The 17,581-nt window shown below is 43.7% G+C and overlaps 2 protein-coding genes and 2 long non-coding RNA genes across 12 annotated transcripts in view; 2 read left to right on the top strand and 2 right to left on the bottom strand.

The window, feature by feature from the left end:
* Positions 1-12,247, top strand: part of hoxa3a (homeobox A3a) — a 30,296-nt gene extending 18,049 nt beyond the window's left edge. For 3 of the 8 annotated variants that reach the window (XM_060044220.1, XM_060044221.1, XM_060044223.1), the window contains 3 exons: positions 4,153-4,216; positions 7,983-8,574; positions 10,413-12,247. In XM_060044220.1, the coding sequence (XP_059900203.1) occupies positions 8,100-8,574; positions 10,413-11,206 (1,269 nt within the window). In that variant the 5' untranslated portion in view covers positions 4,153-4,216; positions 7,983-8,099 and the 3' untranslated portion in view covers positions 11,207-12,247. The other 5 variants (XM_060044222.1, XM_060044218.1, XM_060044219.1 and 2 more) reach the window with 5 other exon arrangements.
* LOC132451647 (uncharacterized) lies at positions 310-5,392 on the bottom strand. Of its 2 annotated transcripts, none has more exons than XR_009524167.1 (2): positions 5,025-5,392; positions 310-1,422 (listed from the first exon to the last, which is right to left on the bottom strand). It is a non-coding gene; the product is annotated as an uncharacterized LOC132451647 (long non-coding RNA). The 2 variants fall into 2 exon arrangements; XR_009524166.1 differs by lacking the exon at positions 5,025-5,392 and adding an exon at positions 2,402-2,535.
* On the bottom strand, positions 11,922-13,877 carry LOC132451648 (uncharacterized). Its single transcript, XR_009524168.1, has 2 exons — positions 13,736-13,877; positions 11,922-12,710 (listed from the first exon to the last, which is right to left on the bottom strand). It is a non-coding gene; the product is annotated as an uncharacterized LOC132451648 (long non-coding RNA).
* A 1,587-nt stretch (positions 13,878-15,464) lies between these two features.
* Positions 15,465-17,567, top strand: hoxa2b (homeobox A2b). The gene is made up of 2 exons (XM_060044226.1): positions 15,465-15,828; positions 16,477-17,567. The coding sequence occupies exons 1-2, from the start codon at positions 15,465-15,467 to the stop codon at positions 17,232-17,234; spliced, it is 1,122 nt and encodes a 373-aa protein (XP_059900209.1). The 3' UTR covers positions 17,235-17,567.
* The last annotated feature ends 14 nt before the right edge of the window (positions 17,568-17,581 follow it).

Raw genomic sequence — 17,581 nt, forward strand, 5'->3', positions numbered from 1 at the left:
GGCTTTATAAGGGACAGAAGACTATCAATTTGGTGGATTAAGATTCCAACGTCGATATCATATACGGATTATTGGTGATATTAGCATTAATATTGTCATTTCTTTTATTATTTATTAACATATTATTGGTATGATTATTGTCTTTATGATATGCTATTATTATTATTACTATTATCATGAGCCCTTATATTAAAGCGGAGCCTGTTATTAGCATCAAATATGTTAGTACCTGAATTTCTAGTGGTCTTATAGTTGTAGTTTTGAAATAGAAAAAATACAAAAAGCTGATACAACACAAACAATACAAACAAATATTGACTCTTTATTGAAACTAGTTAAACAATCCACATGAACGACTCACAGTTCAAACATTGAAACGCATTCAAACTCTCCTTCTGCCATTAAACAGTGATCAAGAAGGGCACTAGATAAACTGTTGCATTTCACATTAGCCTTGATGTTGGCGGTTGTAAACCTTCGAGTAGCATTTATCTTTAGTGGAGTTTATCGGTAACCTAAGCCTACTCGTTAGACCTCCGGATGTCAACATTGTGGGGAGATATGTAGCGCTCTCTGGCCGCCATCCAAAGAAAGAATGGTGACAAGTGGTTTGCGCCTTTAGTTCCCTTTAGTTGTCAGCAAATATGCATTTGCGATTGCATATCTACCTCTATTCAAAGAACGGAGCAGTGTTATGAACGTTCAAAACCATATGTTCAAATTATATTTGCCTACAAATTGAACCACAGTTAGGGTCCAGGTCTTATGGGTCTTATAAGGTAGTGTATACGTTCTTAGGAATAAGATCGATTGTCTGTAAAACAAATGTCCTTGATAGACTATGTGCCTTCTTTTCCACGACTTCTGGATTTTAAACTTCACACTTTGGTTGTCTCTCCCCGGGTCAGGGAAAAGTTCAGGTGCGGTGGCGAAAGGCTGCGTGGGAGTATAGGGTCTGCTTTCTGTCCTGCGTTACGTCCGCCAAACATTCTCCAGCGCCTCCAACATTCTCCAACTTTCCTGTTTTGTTGACGATCCTGGATAAACACATGGACCACGATTAAAAAAAAGCACACTAATAAAATAAAAGAACAAGAAAGTACAACCGAAACAATGACATCCAAACAGCATGCTCCATAACACAATCAAGCACCGCGTAAACTATCTAAATTGTATTACGCGTAAACTATCTATTACGCGTTCGGTGCTCTCGGCCATTATATTTGCATTGTGAAGATGCATTGAAAGATATGCTCTTCTCCAGCCCGTGCCTTTAAAAGTTTACTGCTCAACTTGTAGTTTGAGAAAACAAAGGCTGGTGTGGGAGTGGGGTGATGTTCATGTCCGCCCAGAATGATTAATAGTTGTGGCTGGTCTTTTCCACGCCTGCAACTCCATGTTGACGGGAAATAAGCGCCAAACCTTGCAGAGAGAGAGAGAGAGATAGAGAGAGATAGAGAGAGAGAGAGAGAGAGAGAGAGAGAGAGAGAGAGAGAGAGAGAGAGAGAGAGAGAGAGAGAGAGAGAGAGAGAGAGAGAGAGAGAGAGAGAGAGAGAGAGAGAGAGAGAGAGAGAGAGAGAGAGAGAGAGAGAGAGAGAGAGAGAGAGAGAGAGAAGCTATATAGGTCAAAACATTTATCCAAGAGGTCAAATAACCAATGATGCAAAAAATATATCCATAGTTAGGGCAGACTCATGTAGATATAGTTGCTGGCTGATAAGTTATTGGCTGATAAAAAATACAATACAAGACTTGATTCCATTAATAACCCCCATTTTAGATATCGTATAGCCTATACTCTTGGCACCGGACCGCCATCCCCCTTTGCACCGTCCTATAATGTAACACTGCATCACTCAGATGTTCATAGGAATCACGCAGGTCAATGTAGGCTGAATGGTGATCGCTGTTATGTGGGGTCATGGACTCATGTTTGGTGGTCACGTATTTTGAGCTACACTCTCAGCCCACCGCTGACTGACAGAGGCTATAGGTACATGTACCACTTAGGACCACCGCGGTGCACGCGTCTTCTCAGAAGACCCAACAGGTAGTGCTATTGTGTGCTGTGAGTTATAATGCGTCCACATCACGCACGGCGGTATCTGAGACACACACAGTGCGTTATGACATAACGCAGGAGTAAAGAACGGGAGGGAAGCATTGAGTAGCCTACTCGCTTCGGGCTTTTCACTGTAGGTCTTTGATTTCCTAAAGAGGAGATGTTGTAATACCCTAATTAGGGCACCCTAAAGGGATGTTTTGGAAGCTACAATCCTCTCCATCTTCTTCAGTGCGAATAGTCTCACCTTAATGCGCAAACGTACTACCACTACTACTCCAAAAGCAGTCGCTGCGAATGCGTTTAAACTGCAGATAATAGAGCAGGTATAGCACTTACCGCTAATGGCCAGTAAATATATGGCACTTTAAAAACGACAGAACACCCTCTCCTCTGAATGGGGCGACATGTGGAAAAAGCTGCTGCTGCTCTGCGAGAGACCCGCTCCTCTTGCCAGATACATTGTAATGTCATGTAACCCTCTTTTTTCTCCGTCCAAACGGATCCGTTTCTCCTCGGGGGCAACGACTGCCTCCATTAATGATTCACGGACTCAAATAAAAGGGATTTAAGTTGACGTTGCGTCACGTGAGCGGACGCATAATATTGTTCCGTGTTATGGTACGGGGAGGAAAAGCGTTGTCCCGATGCGGGCATATGATGCTGATTATGTGCGAGTTACCCCCACTTTCCGCGAGGGGGGTCGGGGCTTTGTTTTAATCTAGAGAAATAGGGAGATACGGTGAAAGGGAGGTGTAGGAAGAATCGTGGTTTTTGTGGATGGTATTTTACTGCTTTCACCGACGGATATGTTTTTTCCACGAGAACAAAATCCGAGTCCATTCGTTGGGAGGATGGATTTTATTTTGAGGTATTTCCGCCGATTGTTCATTATTGTCGTGAGTTATGGCCGCTCGAGGTTGGGGTCAGTAGAAAAGAGAAGCGGCTCCTCGCCTGGGTGCAAGAGGAGCCGTAATAGGAGGCTATTAATATCAGGATATCTGCAGGTATCAAGGATTTAACAAATGCACCTTAGCAAGCTTTTCAAACCAATTATAAACAGCTCTCAAAAATGTACAGCTTATTTATTGTGATCAGGATTGCAAATGCTTTGTACTTGCATGCATAAGGAGCTCAATTATTGTAAATATATATTTGCAATATATAATTGAAGACCAATAAATTACCCTACATTGTTTTTGAAAACCGACTCGGGCAAAGCATTCATTGGAACGCCAGTCCTACAATGTACCGCACCAAGGCCTTAAAGTCCTTCCTATAATTGTGCAATAATCTTGTCTCTTTACATGGATTTGTGGTGTAAATGATAAATCAACCACGAGCCGCTTTAAAAAGTAAGGGAAAGCAGTAGGATTGTGTCGCTCCACGAGGGAAACGAGTATATAATGGAAGACGGAGTGCCATCGAGGACCGCGCGGCCGCGCTGAGGTCACGACGCCCGCTTGTGATTTATGGGCGCGGGGACTCAGGGAAGCCGCCGCGCGACAGCTAATGACTATTCGATCAATTTCGCAGCATAGTGGTATAGGAAATACACGAACGAAAAGAATATCTAAAAATGATCCGAATAAAAAATAAGCACAAGTTGTGTTGTGAGTTGTGTTCAGTGCGAAGCTATATGTGATTCAGGTTGTTGTTGTTGTGTTAGTGGACTCAACAACGCGTGTGTGTCGCTATAAACGAGCTGGCCCTTAGTGAAGAGACTTGTGAATCAGACTAATTTTTCGTTACGTTAGTTGCACTAATAACATACATTATAGACTATTTAAGCAACCAAAATATAAATAATATAATCCCCAGGCTAATTCATTGCTGTAGTGTATTTTGTTCGAATTATCGCAACTATGTGTAAATAAACTCCATACATAAAAGGTGCATTAGTTGACCTACATATTTGATTTGCTGGATGTAGGTACAGGCCCAAGCGGCGTTGAAGCTTATGGCTAGACATACGAAGCATGAATTTAAAACCAAAATTACATTAATAATATTACACATATTATCGCAGTATAAACTGTTAAGTGTTTGTGCGTGAGTGTTAGTCTAAGTGCTCTGACTCTTTGTTTCAGACCACTGTCGAGGTGAACGCAGAAGGCCTTGGTGCGGTCGTTCAGAGAGCCTGCTTAGCCGCTGGTAAGTCCACACGCCCAGCTCCATATCTGTATCGATTTTAAGCTATGAACGCTCGGTGATAATATCCTTATTCAATTTATAATAACGCAGCACGCGCGCCCGCCAAGGCGCTCACAGGGAAAGGCGCGCGGCCTCAGCACATCTCCTCCCCGCTGCAGCGGAAGAACCGCGAGGAGGCTGATAGCAATAATCCCTTCTCGTCCACTTGTCTTTGTCGCGCCATTCATCACTATAAAAATGACGAAGGGAATCGTACCTCTTAGAGCGGGCGCCTTACTCCTCGGAAGATAGGCCTACTTTCTCGGCCTCTCACATGGTCTTCCCCCAAATATAGTTGGCTATTTCCAACTCAAGCAACCCCTTTTTTTTACTCACATTTTCAGAATAAGGGTAAAAGGTTTGTGTCTTATTATTCAGCCCCGGCAATGCAACCCACTTACTCCTTTGACATTTAACCCTCAAGCTATAGTGACTTTAAAGAGAAACACGAATCAGCATTTCACCAAAAGACAACGGAGTAAATAATTATACAAATGCCCCCGTACTCCTGTTAGGAAAAGCCACGTTGGCTAAAAAAAACGAATGCGTGATTTTTTTTGTCCCACTCGCCCTCCCACGCCGGTGTGCTCTACTTTTTAATTGTGTCGTTGTGTCTCCGTCCCAAAACCAGAAGGACCATACTGACGTGTTTACAGCCTGAAGAAGCGAGCGGACATAAATCTTGTTTTTTTCCCTTTGGTCTACAAAAGACACCATTAACATGCAGAGGGATTCCCCGGCTGTCGGCTCCCCTCTCTCCCTCTGATACCTCTCCGCGCGTGCTCCTCCGTCCGCTTTTGGAAACCTTAGATTTGTATCGCCAAGCTTCTGGTAGCAGTCGTCGTTTTGAATCAGGAAATAAAACAAATTCCATTCAACTTGTTCCTTTCCTGGGTGACGCCTAGGTTTTTTTTGTTGGCAATCCGATTAAAATATCCCCCCTTAAAAAACTAGAAGCGACCGTGTCCATTAAAGCCCGTTTTGTGTATGAAAAGAAGGATAGAGCAGTGTCTTGGAGGGCTTGGTTAATGATTAATCGGTGAATAGAAGCTCTGTGTAATCCCTGGGAAACCCTTGTCAGCGGTTGCTCCACGCTGCACTATACACAGGCATGCCCTAATATTTCCTCGCAGAGCATTTAATGCAAAGAAAACACATATTTGCAGTGGGCTCGCGCGCATTGTTTTTTTTTTTTCCATATACACTAACTGATTTAGTGGGTGTGGAGAGGCAGTCACTTGATTTGAACATAGCGCTGCTTAATTTGCATAATTGTTCTTGTGTACGGTGACGCTATGGTTCGGGGGAGTTCACTGTGAGTGTGCATGGTGGACTTGTGAACGACGATATAGTCCAGCCTAGCCCTGGCTACGTTAAATATGTGTATGAAGCCCGGGTATAGCTCGAGCAGCATGTGATAAGTTCAATCGTCAGGGCAGATAGCGCTTATCGTCGTGACCCGAGTGCTCACGCCTGCTTTCGTAATCTCAGTTTACCCATCCACGTCAAATAGGAGAAGGAGAGAGAAAGAAAAAAAAGGAAAAGGTGAAAGGATTTTGTTTCTCCTGCACGAGGAGTCCTCCTGGTTCTCTGCCTTTTTTGTGTTGTGGTCGCCAATGCATGGTCTATGGGTCGCAGTCTGTTGCTGTTCAACCCCAGCTGCATTTACCTAAACTTTTATCTGGATTACTGCTTTGATCGATTTGGTCGCTGAATGAGAAATTATTGCGGCGTGGTCTGCATTCGTCGTCAGAGGATAAGGTAAGCAGGCCAGGAATAGGCTCCCTCGGTTGTAAATGGCAGAGTTTGTGTGTCTTGCGGTGATTTATCACCGTATGACTTACATCTCGGTTCAGGAAGAGTTCACACAGTCAGGCAAGCAGATTTCTCTCGCGTGGACCGTGGAGTGCACAGAGAGCTCGTCTGTCTTTTGTGTTGCTTTTGTTTTTTAAGGAAAGATTTATTTTGTTACGTATGAATATTCCCGGTCTATTCCCGATGATCCTTTGTGGAGCCGATTTAGTCATGCGTCCAATTTGCACACAACGGATTAGCCCAACTTGGGCACGGCAGAATATGGGTTTGATTTTTTACAGATTTGTCGGTTATAATTGAACCTTTACTGCGAATATGTTGTTCACGACTTGCCATGCCACTTTTACCTTTTAAATATATAATTAGATACTATCTTTGAATCGGGTATGCATACTGAATGAGCAGTCGTCGTTGTATAATAATGTAATTTGTTAATGTAATGCCCACGGAGTATTTTGGGGTCGGACAAGCTTACCTTACCTTAACCATAACGAGTTTTATCTTTGTATTTGTTGGAGATAAGGGCTATTTGGCCTTATTTTAACTTGTTTACTTACTTGATATATGATAGCAGTTTTGGATTTGATATATTTGATAATAATCTAGCATGTTCACGGTTTACAAATGTAGGCCTCTTTGACTTGTCATAAATCATAGGCTATGGGCATTAAATATATGCAATGTTAATTTTGTTATTGTTATTATTATTTTCAGTAGTATTCTTAGCATTATTAACATTAGTAGGCCTATAAGTCTATGTTCAGTAGGTTTCCCTGTGTTGTATTAGTTGGATTATATTTAAATGTCTATAACAAGGCATTATTATGGTTTATTATTAATTATTGGTTTAATATTTTAAGTTTATTCTTCATTTATATTTATAGGCTACCCTGTACCCTGCTGGAGGAGATAGTGGGAATCATCTTATTCAAACAGGCCTAGTGGAATATCCTGCTTTCAAAGAAAGAATCATGGTTTATATCGATCAAGATTAACGGTTTTATCGTCAATAAAATAACAGCATATATGGACCTTAGGGATATATATATATTTACTTATGGGTGTAGATTAGTTGGGCATCCCTAGTTTCTCTGTTTGAACACAAATCCTGACTGGACTGGTTATTGGGCCGCTCTTTCCTCGCGAGTTGTCTCGGTACGGTGACCCCCATACATCACTGAGACTGGCCACTGCCACCGGCAAACGCCACGGACTGAAGCTATTGTTACGAGCCTGCAAGGAAAAGTTCACTGTGGTCGCGGAGATGCACCGGTGCAGCCCGGTTTTTCAGGTTTCGTTGCGGCGCGTTCACTTATCTTGCAAAGAACAAAAAAAATACTTTTGCGAATGTTTATGCTTCGCGCCAGGTGGCCGTGCAACCAGAGCTCACTATTTTTTTTTGGCACGATAGGACGTTTGGTTTGTAGTTAGCCTACAAATAATAATGAACCGTGCGTAAATTGCATGTGAGGTGTAAAGACACTTTGAAAGTGGATTGAGATCAAATAATAGGCTGCATCGTTAAAAAACGATACAGCTTATTAATTTGGACTAAATTATGTCTGCATTATATCCGTGGATGTTCTTTAACATTATTATCTACACGATTATCCAGCGATTGGTAAAACTGTGTTCGCATTTGGATAACATTGTACCAAAATTATGTTGCAATGTTGCTATAAGAATCAATTGGTTAAAAAAAATAGAAAATGTGAAAACGTTGTAATGCACAGATGGTAATGCACGGTTAGTACATGCCTTTGTGCCCTCCTTAAGCCATAAGGTAAACGGTAATATTCTACAGGGCTGTTGGCCCTATCTTGCCTCCATAGTCTCCCGTGTCATGCCTGTATTGAAAAGTAAGATGGATCGCCACCATTTCTTCCCCTCACAGTGCTTCTTGTAACCCTAGGTTCACCCGAGGAGGCCATTGGCGAAGAGGCGTCACGTGATCAGAGGGTGCCAATGTTATTCTACAAGGGTGTCAAGACCCTGTCAGTTTCTGAAATAAATATTGGGAAACGGCGAGATGCAAAAGGCAACCTACTACGACAGCTCCGCAATTTACACTGGCTACCCGTATCAAAGCGCAAATGGCTTCAGTTATGATGCCAATCAAGTCCAATATCCCCGGGCTTCTCATGTGGAAAGTGAGTACCATCGACCTGCATGCTCCCTGCAGTCTCCCGACGGCTCCGTGGCCTTGCAAAAGCAGGGGGAGATGGCAGAGAGCTGTGACAGAACCTCCGCCATTCAGGCGGCACAGTCCACGGTACATCCCGAAAGCAATCAAGCACAGGTGTCGGTGTCAGGACCTCCTCCTCCCCCTCCTCCTCCACAATCTCCCGACGCTGTCGCCCAAAACACGAGCAACGGGTCCAACCAGCCGGCTTGTGTAAAGAATGGTTCGCCGACGTCATCGGCACGCAGCAAGCAAATCTTTCCCTGGATGAAGGAATCCCGCCAGAACACCAAGCAGAAACCCACCAGTAGCACCAGTTCAGGTAGGCCCTACACCTGGTCTATGACACCCAAAGAAGCACGCGTGCAGGCCCCCACGCCCAAGCGCACTTACACGCAAAATCACTCACTCACACGCAACCACACACACACACACACACGCACACGCACACGCACACACACACACACACACACACACACACACACACACACACACACACGCACACAAAAATACAGAAAAACACACTCCACACAATATGTATAGTAATTGCAGATACACATGCATACCCACGTAGGAACGCACACGCACGTTCGGCATGCAAACTATTGATACGATTAAGTATTAGTGAATTATAATGGGCAGATTGAACTGTTGCAAATCACTCTCCCGTTCGCTCTCCCTCTGTCCTGTACTTGACCCGCTCTTACAGTAAGCACACAACATTATGCAGCCCCCCTCCCTTCGTCCCTGCGTGTCAATAAACAAACAAAACAGTTGTCGCGTTATTTTCATTTGTAGAGATCTTGCTGAGGGGGGCGGTAGGCACTTGTTTACACATGGAGCCTTCAGTTCGCAGATAGATTCCCACGACCCCTGCATCTGCTATCGCGTGGCTGTGGAGTGAGGGGAGGGGGGGGTGGTGGCGTGTGGGGATGTGTATTAGCTTATAACGGAGCAGATTTGGGTTTCAAACGGTGTGACGTCATCACAGCAAGGAGATCGTTGTAACTTTTCACAGATATTAACCTACATTGTCAGGATATTACAAGAGCAAGTTATGAAATTCCTTTTACCCTAATAATATTAGACCAATCCGTCTTCATGATACAGCATCTAACTTTTGAGTTCATTACGCAGTTAAGCAATACAAAATATATTGATGATTAATTGGTATTCATTGAACTAATAATATCGGTAATTGTGCTGAATGGAGACCACATTAGCCCCCCGCCCACCTTCTCTAGATTCACTTAGCCCTCCTTTTTTTATTAATATATGTTTTTAACGCAGACGAGTTATACAATATCATGGTGCATTTATTTTGAACAGCGGCCGGTAAAAATGTATTAGGGCTTGGCAGTCTGCCATGCACCTCTCTGCTCTTGCAGCCAGATTCCAGCCTCTTGGAAGGTGAGGCTTGTCGGTTGCGAGCAATGGGAGCTAACTTTATGTACCCTGAGGAATACATAACGTATGTGTTCCCATTACGCGCGCGCTTCCACCATGGGCTACAGGGAGAGATGGGGGTCAAATGGCTTCCAAGTGGCTTTTTTTAGGTCATGTTTTTTCAGAACGAATTTTATAGGCTACAACTCGTGGCGGTGTCGGGTGCATCTTTGTGATGTGTGATTAGTTTGAACGTGAAAAAGGCCCTTCCACGCGGACTATATTTTAAATGTTAATTGGCTTAGTGGAGCCCTGTAGATAACTGCGGTATTTAACAGCAGGAAGAGGATTTATCAAAATCTCATGATGGTACTAATGTGCAAGCACGGGCATTCATGCACACACACACACACACACACACACACACACACACACACACACACACACACACACACACACACACACACACACACACACACACACACACACACACACACACACACACACACGCACACCCCCCCACACACACACACACACACACACACAATCAGATGATTCAGGTTCTATTTGAGCAATCAGGCCGAGCGTATTTATCTTCAAAATATATGATCCATTTCTCTGCGCTCACACTTGCAAACCTCACGGTAAATAAATACCCACCTGACTTAATGTTCCACGCGCGCGCACGTGTGTGGTGTATGTGCGCGTGCGCGCAAGTGTGCAGGGGTGTAATGTATTATTGACTAACATACTCTCACTTTCCCGCCCTAACAGTAGAGAGTTGCCCCGGAGACAAGAGTCCACCGGGGTCGGCGGCGTCGAAGAGGGCGCGGACAGCTTACACGAGCGCCCAGCTGGTGGAGCTCGAGAAGGAGTTCCACTTCAACCGCTATCTCTGCCGGCCGCGAAGGGTGGAGATGGCCAACTTGCTGAGCCTCACCGAGAGACAAATTAAAATTTGGTTCCAGAACCGTCGGATGAAATACAAGAAGGATCAGAAGGGGGTGGGGATGATGCCCTCCCCTGGCGGCCAGTCCCCGCGCAGCCCCGGGGGGCCAGGTTCCGCGAATGGCGGAGGAGGAGGATACCTCAACTCTATGCATTCTCTTGTCAACAGTGTTCCTTATGAATCCCAGTCGCCGACGTCGTACAACAAACCCCACCAAAATGCGTACGGTATTGCGACGTCATATCCCCCTCCGTTGAACAGCTCTCTGAACAACTGCCCGCCCTCCCAGAAGAGGTATGCTGGGACGGACTCGGCCACGCCCGAGTATGACGCGCACCCTCTCCAAGGCAATGGCAACTACGGGACGCACATGCAGAGCAGCCCTGTTTATGTTGGCGGAGGCTACATCGATTCAATAGCCAACTCTGGGCCCTCCGTGTTCGGTCTGACGCATCTCTCGCACCCGCCGTCCGCAAACATGGACTATAACGGAGCAATCACAATGGGCACCAACAGTCACCACCACGGAGTGTGTGATCCGAACCCGACGTACACAGACCTTACGCCGCACTATTCTCAGGGAAGAATTCAGGAAGCGCCCAAACTGACGCATCTGTAGCGGTGTGGCGCAGCCCACCCCATTGTCTTATACTTCCAGACAAATTATGTATTTCTTTCTCAACGACCTCCTTGTGGCTTCCTCTTTCTCTCTGCTTTTAGTTTTTTTTTTTTTGTGTGTGTGAAATAGCTTAGGAAAAATAATCACGCTTGCTTGAATTCGTCTCTATTTACTTGTGTCATTGTTCCAAAAAAGCATTATTTGTGCAGTGGGAGGGGGGGGGGGGGGGGGGGGGGGGGGGGATGAGGGGGCGCGCAACATTATATGCATACGCCTATTTTATCTTTTGCCGTTGTTGTTTTAAGGTCAACAATCAAACAGGGTATTATGAACATATTTTTATGCTATTCATTTTTAATGTGAATCAGTACGTTGTTTTTATTTATCCGCATTTGAAGAAATTGTGTTTTGCATTTTGTTGCACGTGTGGAAGGATTATAGGGAACCACGAGCCGGGTTCACGTGGAATGATACATTTTCAGAAGGAGGGTCTTGAGCTTACACATGACCCCACCCCCTCCCCGCTTGTGTTGTTCATATTGACCTTCTTATGTTATTTATTTATTTTTTCGAAAAAATAGAATAGTTTAGTATTATTTGGAGGATGTAATTGAGCGTATAGCGATCCGTCCCAATTCATAGACCTACCTGTAGTTTCCATCAGTTACTCAGCACCAGACTACTTTATGGTCGCTGCTATGGTTCTGTGCGTGTGTGTGTGTGTGTGTGTGTGTGTGTGTGTGTGTGTGTGTGTGTGTGTGTGTGTGTGTGTGTGTGTGTGTGTGTGTGTGTGTGTGTGTGTGTGTGTGTGCGCGTGCATGAGTGTGTGCGTAGGCGTTCGTGTTATTTTTTTGGTTTCTTGCAGGAGTTTTTATTTTTCTCTAAGAATGTAAAATCAATCAATCATGCAATAAGGGTGGGAAGCGTTACACATGAACAATTTCTTTTATTGAACAGAGAGAAATAAATATCCTCTTTTTTATTTCAAACATTCCATGCTGCTCCAGTTTGAATAAATAAATAAATGAATTAAGAAATATATATAGATTATCTTCAGTCTTAATGTGATGCGTTGCAAACGTTTACTTAAATGGCCGACAGTGTAAAACATCGAAATAAAAAAATAATGCAAGAATTAGAATATGTCAAAATATCGAAAATAATTTAATATTTTAGAGAACAATATAGAGAATCACAAAAGTAGCTCATAACAAGGTTTAGGTATTGATGGTTTTGATGGTGAGGTTTAGCATCCAAAGTTAAAACAACACGACAATTGAAATGGTATCCTTCAAATAAGGACACGAATGTACACGTGTTTACCAAGAAAACATTTTTTTATTTGGTTGAAATGAAATGACAAAATGATTTTTTACATCCACAGAAAAGGCTGGCAATGTTATAGGCCTATTCTTAAGCCCCTGAAAACGCTCACGTAGCATTCACTCAGGATTCTTAACTGAGTGGGCACAGTCACAACGCTTCGCAGGAACTTCTTGAATATCTGCAAGAATAAGAGAAGCATAATGGGAAATTGCACAAAAAATAAGAAATTTCGAGATCCCTTTAAGAAAAGCCTGACGCGCTACAAAGACCACACTCAAATACTATGACCCTTTATTTCATTATTTGGTCAATTCCAACGTAAATGCAGAAAACTGCTTTTTATTTGAAATGCATCAAGACTCTTCCAGCAAAGTTATCAGAAGCGAACGACCATTCAAAGTGAACATATTTTAGGCCAATGCTAATTCAATAAATTATAGGCGACATAAACAATGGGCGTAGTCCTACATCATTTCTCAAATGTAGCGAACCAGCCTGTGTACCAGAACATTTATTTTCGTTTAGAATTGTCATTCTGTTGTGGTGCTGCTAAATTACGCAGCTAATTATTTCCAAATGGCGTAGGCTCGCTTCTTTCGTCCTTTACTCGGGCCTTTGGAATTATGTGGATGTTTGAATTATGTTTTAACGTGTTGTTACATAATCCACTCAGACTTGCTCATCATTTGATGTAGCAACTGTTCCTCCATTGAAAATGATTGATATTGGAGGGCATGAACATTACTGCCCCCAACATATGGTTAGCAGGGGAACCTAGAACAATTGAACCATGGTGTGCCTGTGAAAAGAGATGATGTATATGACCAAATCTGGATCCAGCTTGCACTCACACGCGGTTAAGCACTCCAATGCAACACAACAGCGACGTCTAACACATATGTTACAAGCACAAATACAATTATATCCATTTTTGATCAAATTCCCCATTCACTTATTATTGTCCAAGACGCTGTTTGGAAAACTGTGTAGGCCGACCATGTATCCACAGAATGCCTCCACCCACTCCCTCTCCCTGCACACAAAGGCTTATATTCCCACCGCTGCTTTATCTCAACCCAAAGATAAAGCAACAGCAGCCCTAAAGTCACCATCATTGGAGTAAACCTAAAATAAAAAAGAACGAATAGCAACGAATTCCCTGAATACATTGACAATGGAAAGCACCGTTTCTGCTCCACCTACCGTGCGCGCATTGTGGCTCGTCACAAGGTAATCCTTGCGCCAGGTTGTTCGATTATTTTTATAAACATATTTAAAGATGTCCCTCCAGCTATAGGCCGCCTATTACTGAGAACAGAGACTGGTTCCAATCTGAGTGACCAGTGTTTCTCGCTACTTCCTGGCTGCATTTGATCCGAGAGAGAGTTAGAAGCCTTAAATGTGTTCTGAGGGCACCGAGCTGTCAGACCTTTTGGCGAGTAAGATTGATCGCGTGCAGGCTTCCAGGACTCTTTGTTTGGTATATAAGCAATAAACAGAACGAGCCCTACCTCTTCTCTTCTTTCCCCTTTCCCACTCACTATTTCAGTTTTTGGGAGAAAAAAGACTTGATGAAAAAACATCCTAAAATGTGGCTTTCCCAGAGTATTCAGTGGCAGCCATTACACCGCATAAACACGGCGGGTTGGACTTATAGGTAAAGACATTCTCCATCAGCTTTACATCTTATTGAAGTAAAAAACTGTTTCAAAATTGTTGTTTCAGGTCCAAATAACAAATATACCTCAGAACGATATGATTCGTACCTATTGCTAATGCATCCAACACCTTTGCCTGATCTATTCTGGGTCAGAGCAGTCAATTGTCATTTAAAGAAGCCTAGATGCGACTGCAGATGTATAATATTAAGAGAAAATGGTAGCGGACTTCCATTTGTGTTATTGTGTCATTTTGGGTTATTTACACTGCACATTGTGTTATTAATGCATGTATTAGGCCTACTACATGCAGTATTCTTACAGTATTTGGTTGTATTTTCACACAAATGTGCTGCTTGAATAATACACCCATTATGGTGGGTGATTTGCTACAGACAATATCAGTAGCTAGCATATTTCACGTGTTGCTGCTAGATATTTGGATGAAAGGTTATTGACCTTTCTTATAGTCAATGGATCTATCGGGACCAAATCACATCTCACATTTCAGTCTTAAGAGAGAAATATGTAATTCGGTGTGTAGGCCTAAGCTATGCAGTTTGTGTGACCTATATTTAGGCACAGGACCTCAGATGAATAGTGAGATTTACTATGGGCACTTTAACACTGAGTCAGAGATTCTTACTGTACGTTTGTTGGTAGATTATTTCATGGCTTTCAGTTTGACTTGCCTGTATGAATAGCTAGATTGGCTAATGACCGCAGGCTTAGCATGAGGCAAAGCTACTGGTGTGATTTGTGTGTGGTGGGGGCGTTCTCGACTGACATTCTCTAACAATAAGAGAAAGAGGAGTGCACGAGCCCGCGCACCCCGCAAGCTACTTCCCAGTAATACCGAGCGTCAGCCATTCTTAAAACATTTGGTAGATTAGTGGAGTGGACTGGGGAAGCGAGAGGAGGATAAACTAACCGGACAAAGATGTAAATAAAAACAGTCGTCCCCACAGAGCGAGGCGGTCTTCACCAGAGTGTTTTTGGATCAATCAGGCAGACAGTGGCTTCTTTTGATTAAACACTAAATTGTCATTGGGCAGAAGTAATCATGTGACAGGCAATTCGGTCCAATTTCAACCTTGTCTCCATGAATTCAATAGTTTAATAGTAGCTCGGTCCCCACACGGCCGTAATCATTGAAATAGGAAAAAAGGACACGAGGAGATTTTTTTAAATGTTTTTTTCTCTCTCTTTCTCACTGAGCCGCCACATTTATAAAAATACTCGTGCAAACTTTCCTCGGCTCTCAGGGAGCGGAGATGAATTACGAATACGAGCGAGAGAGCGGTTTTATCAATAGTCAGCCGTCGCTTGCTGAGTGCCTGACATCTTTCCCCCCTGTCGGTGATTCATTTCAAAGTTCATCAATCAAGAGCTCGACGCTTTCACGCCCGACACTTATTCCTCCTCCTTTTGAGCAGACCATTCCCAGCCTCAACCCGGGCAGCCATCCGCGGCACAGCCGGCCTAGGCATAGCCCCGATGGATGCAGTCCACTGCCCACAGCCTCCTTACCCCCGGAGTACCCATGGATGCGGGAGAAGAAAGCCTCGAAGAAGAACTACATGCCAACTTCCACCGCCACCACAATCTCGAATGGACCTATGTGCTTCTCTCCAAAAGGTGGGTGATTTTTGAATTACAACAAATTAGGAATATAATTGGTAAAGAACAGGGTGGTCAAGTGGTGTTTATTAACTATCTGTTGCTAAATTGGAGCCCCAGAGTAAAAGGCCCAACCCCAGAAAGGCATATGCTAAGGGAACTCCTTGGGTTGTGACAAGCCTAGTTGTATATAACTTAGCTGTTCAATAATGGAAACAATCCTATGGGTGAAGCAGTGTAAGCTACTGTACGATGATTTATTTGATTTCAACGCTGCCCCTTCACCGCCTAGCATTGCCAGAGTTTTGATATGTGACAGTAATGAAGAGTGATGGAGTGCTTTTGCGGAGAAGGGCAGCTGGAGAATTCATTAGATCCCCACTCTACTACTAGGCGCCATTGTCTTTAAAACACAGATTTTAATTGTTTGACGTTTGCGCGTAAAATGTGGTATCCAACGTGGAGCGCTCTCAAATATAACACCACATAATCTGTGCAAACGTATGCTTGCGTGTTTGTGGAGCCAGCGGCCATTTTGCTGCAGTGACCAATGAGTTGTGCACTAGCCTCCAGTAGTTTATACCGACTGTGTTTTATAGCCCTAACTGCGTGCTTTACTTTGCTTTAATATCCCACTAATTTATGGTGCTGCTGTTGTTATTATAGGCTCGCCTGAGATTCTGGAGAGTGGTGGTGGCGGAGGAGGGGGCTCCCGACGACTGAGGACAGCCTATACTAACACACAGCTGCTGGAGCTCGAGAAGGAATTCCACTTCAACAAGTATCTCTGCAGACCGAGGAGAGTCGAGATAGCTGCCCTACTGGACCTCACCGAGAGGCAGGTGAAAGTGTGGTTCCAGAACCGACGCATGAAGCACAAGCGTCAGAACCACAGCAAAGAGAACCACAACGAAGAGGGGAAAGCGCCCGGCTCCGAGGACGGCATCCACAGCGATGAGGACGACGAGGGATCAATGTACGAGAAGAGTTGCAACCCTGGGAACGGGGCCCTGCTGGAGAGAGATACCTGCTCCTTTCAGCTCAACCCGCTCGGTTCAACGCAGCAGCTCCAGAATGTAGGCCCGCACAATAGCGAGGTTGCGGGCTTTACAGTTTCACCACTGAACAGCAATGACAAAAATCTGAAACATTTCTCCAACCCGTCTCCCACTGTTCCAGGCTGCATGTCAACAATAGGCCCCGGCTCTGCATCTTACCCGGACAATGGTGACTGTCCCACAAGCCTGGATCTTTCTATACACGATTTCCAAGCATTCTCTTCGGATTCTTGCCTTCAGCTCTCCGATGCAGCCTCACCAGACTTGTCAGAATCACTGGACAGTCCAGTGGACATATCTACGGACAGCTTTTATTTTTTCTCGGAGTCCCTTACTACGATCGACTTGCAGCATCTAAACTATTAAGTGAATTCAATCAAAAACTTGTTTCTTCAGGGACGGTGCAGCCAGGCAGTGGTGGTATTAACTGTAATGTTAGTTCTGCTTCTGTATATCCGGATAGTTATTAATTATATTAAACAAGGAGATTAAACCAAGGTAAGGAAGAAAGTTTATAATTTAACATTAAAAACAAGAACCGTTCATATAGTTACCATTACAAATTGTTCTCCTTAAATAGAATTTCTGAGTATGGGAAAAATATGAAAATAATAGGCAAATGGAACCTGGTAACTTTTATTTTTGTATAGCTCCAATGTCTTCGATATTTTTTTTAGAATACAATTAACTTACTACAAATACCTGTTCGTGTG

This window comes from Gadus macrocephalus, chromosome 22 (genome assembly GCF_031168955.1).
Source record: "Gadus macrocephalus chromosome 22, ASM3116895v1".
NCBI classification, from domain to species: Eukaryota; Metazoa; Chordata; class Actinopteri; order Gadiformes; family Gadidae; genus Gadus; species Gadus macrocephalus.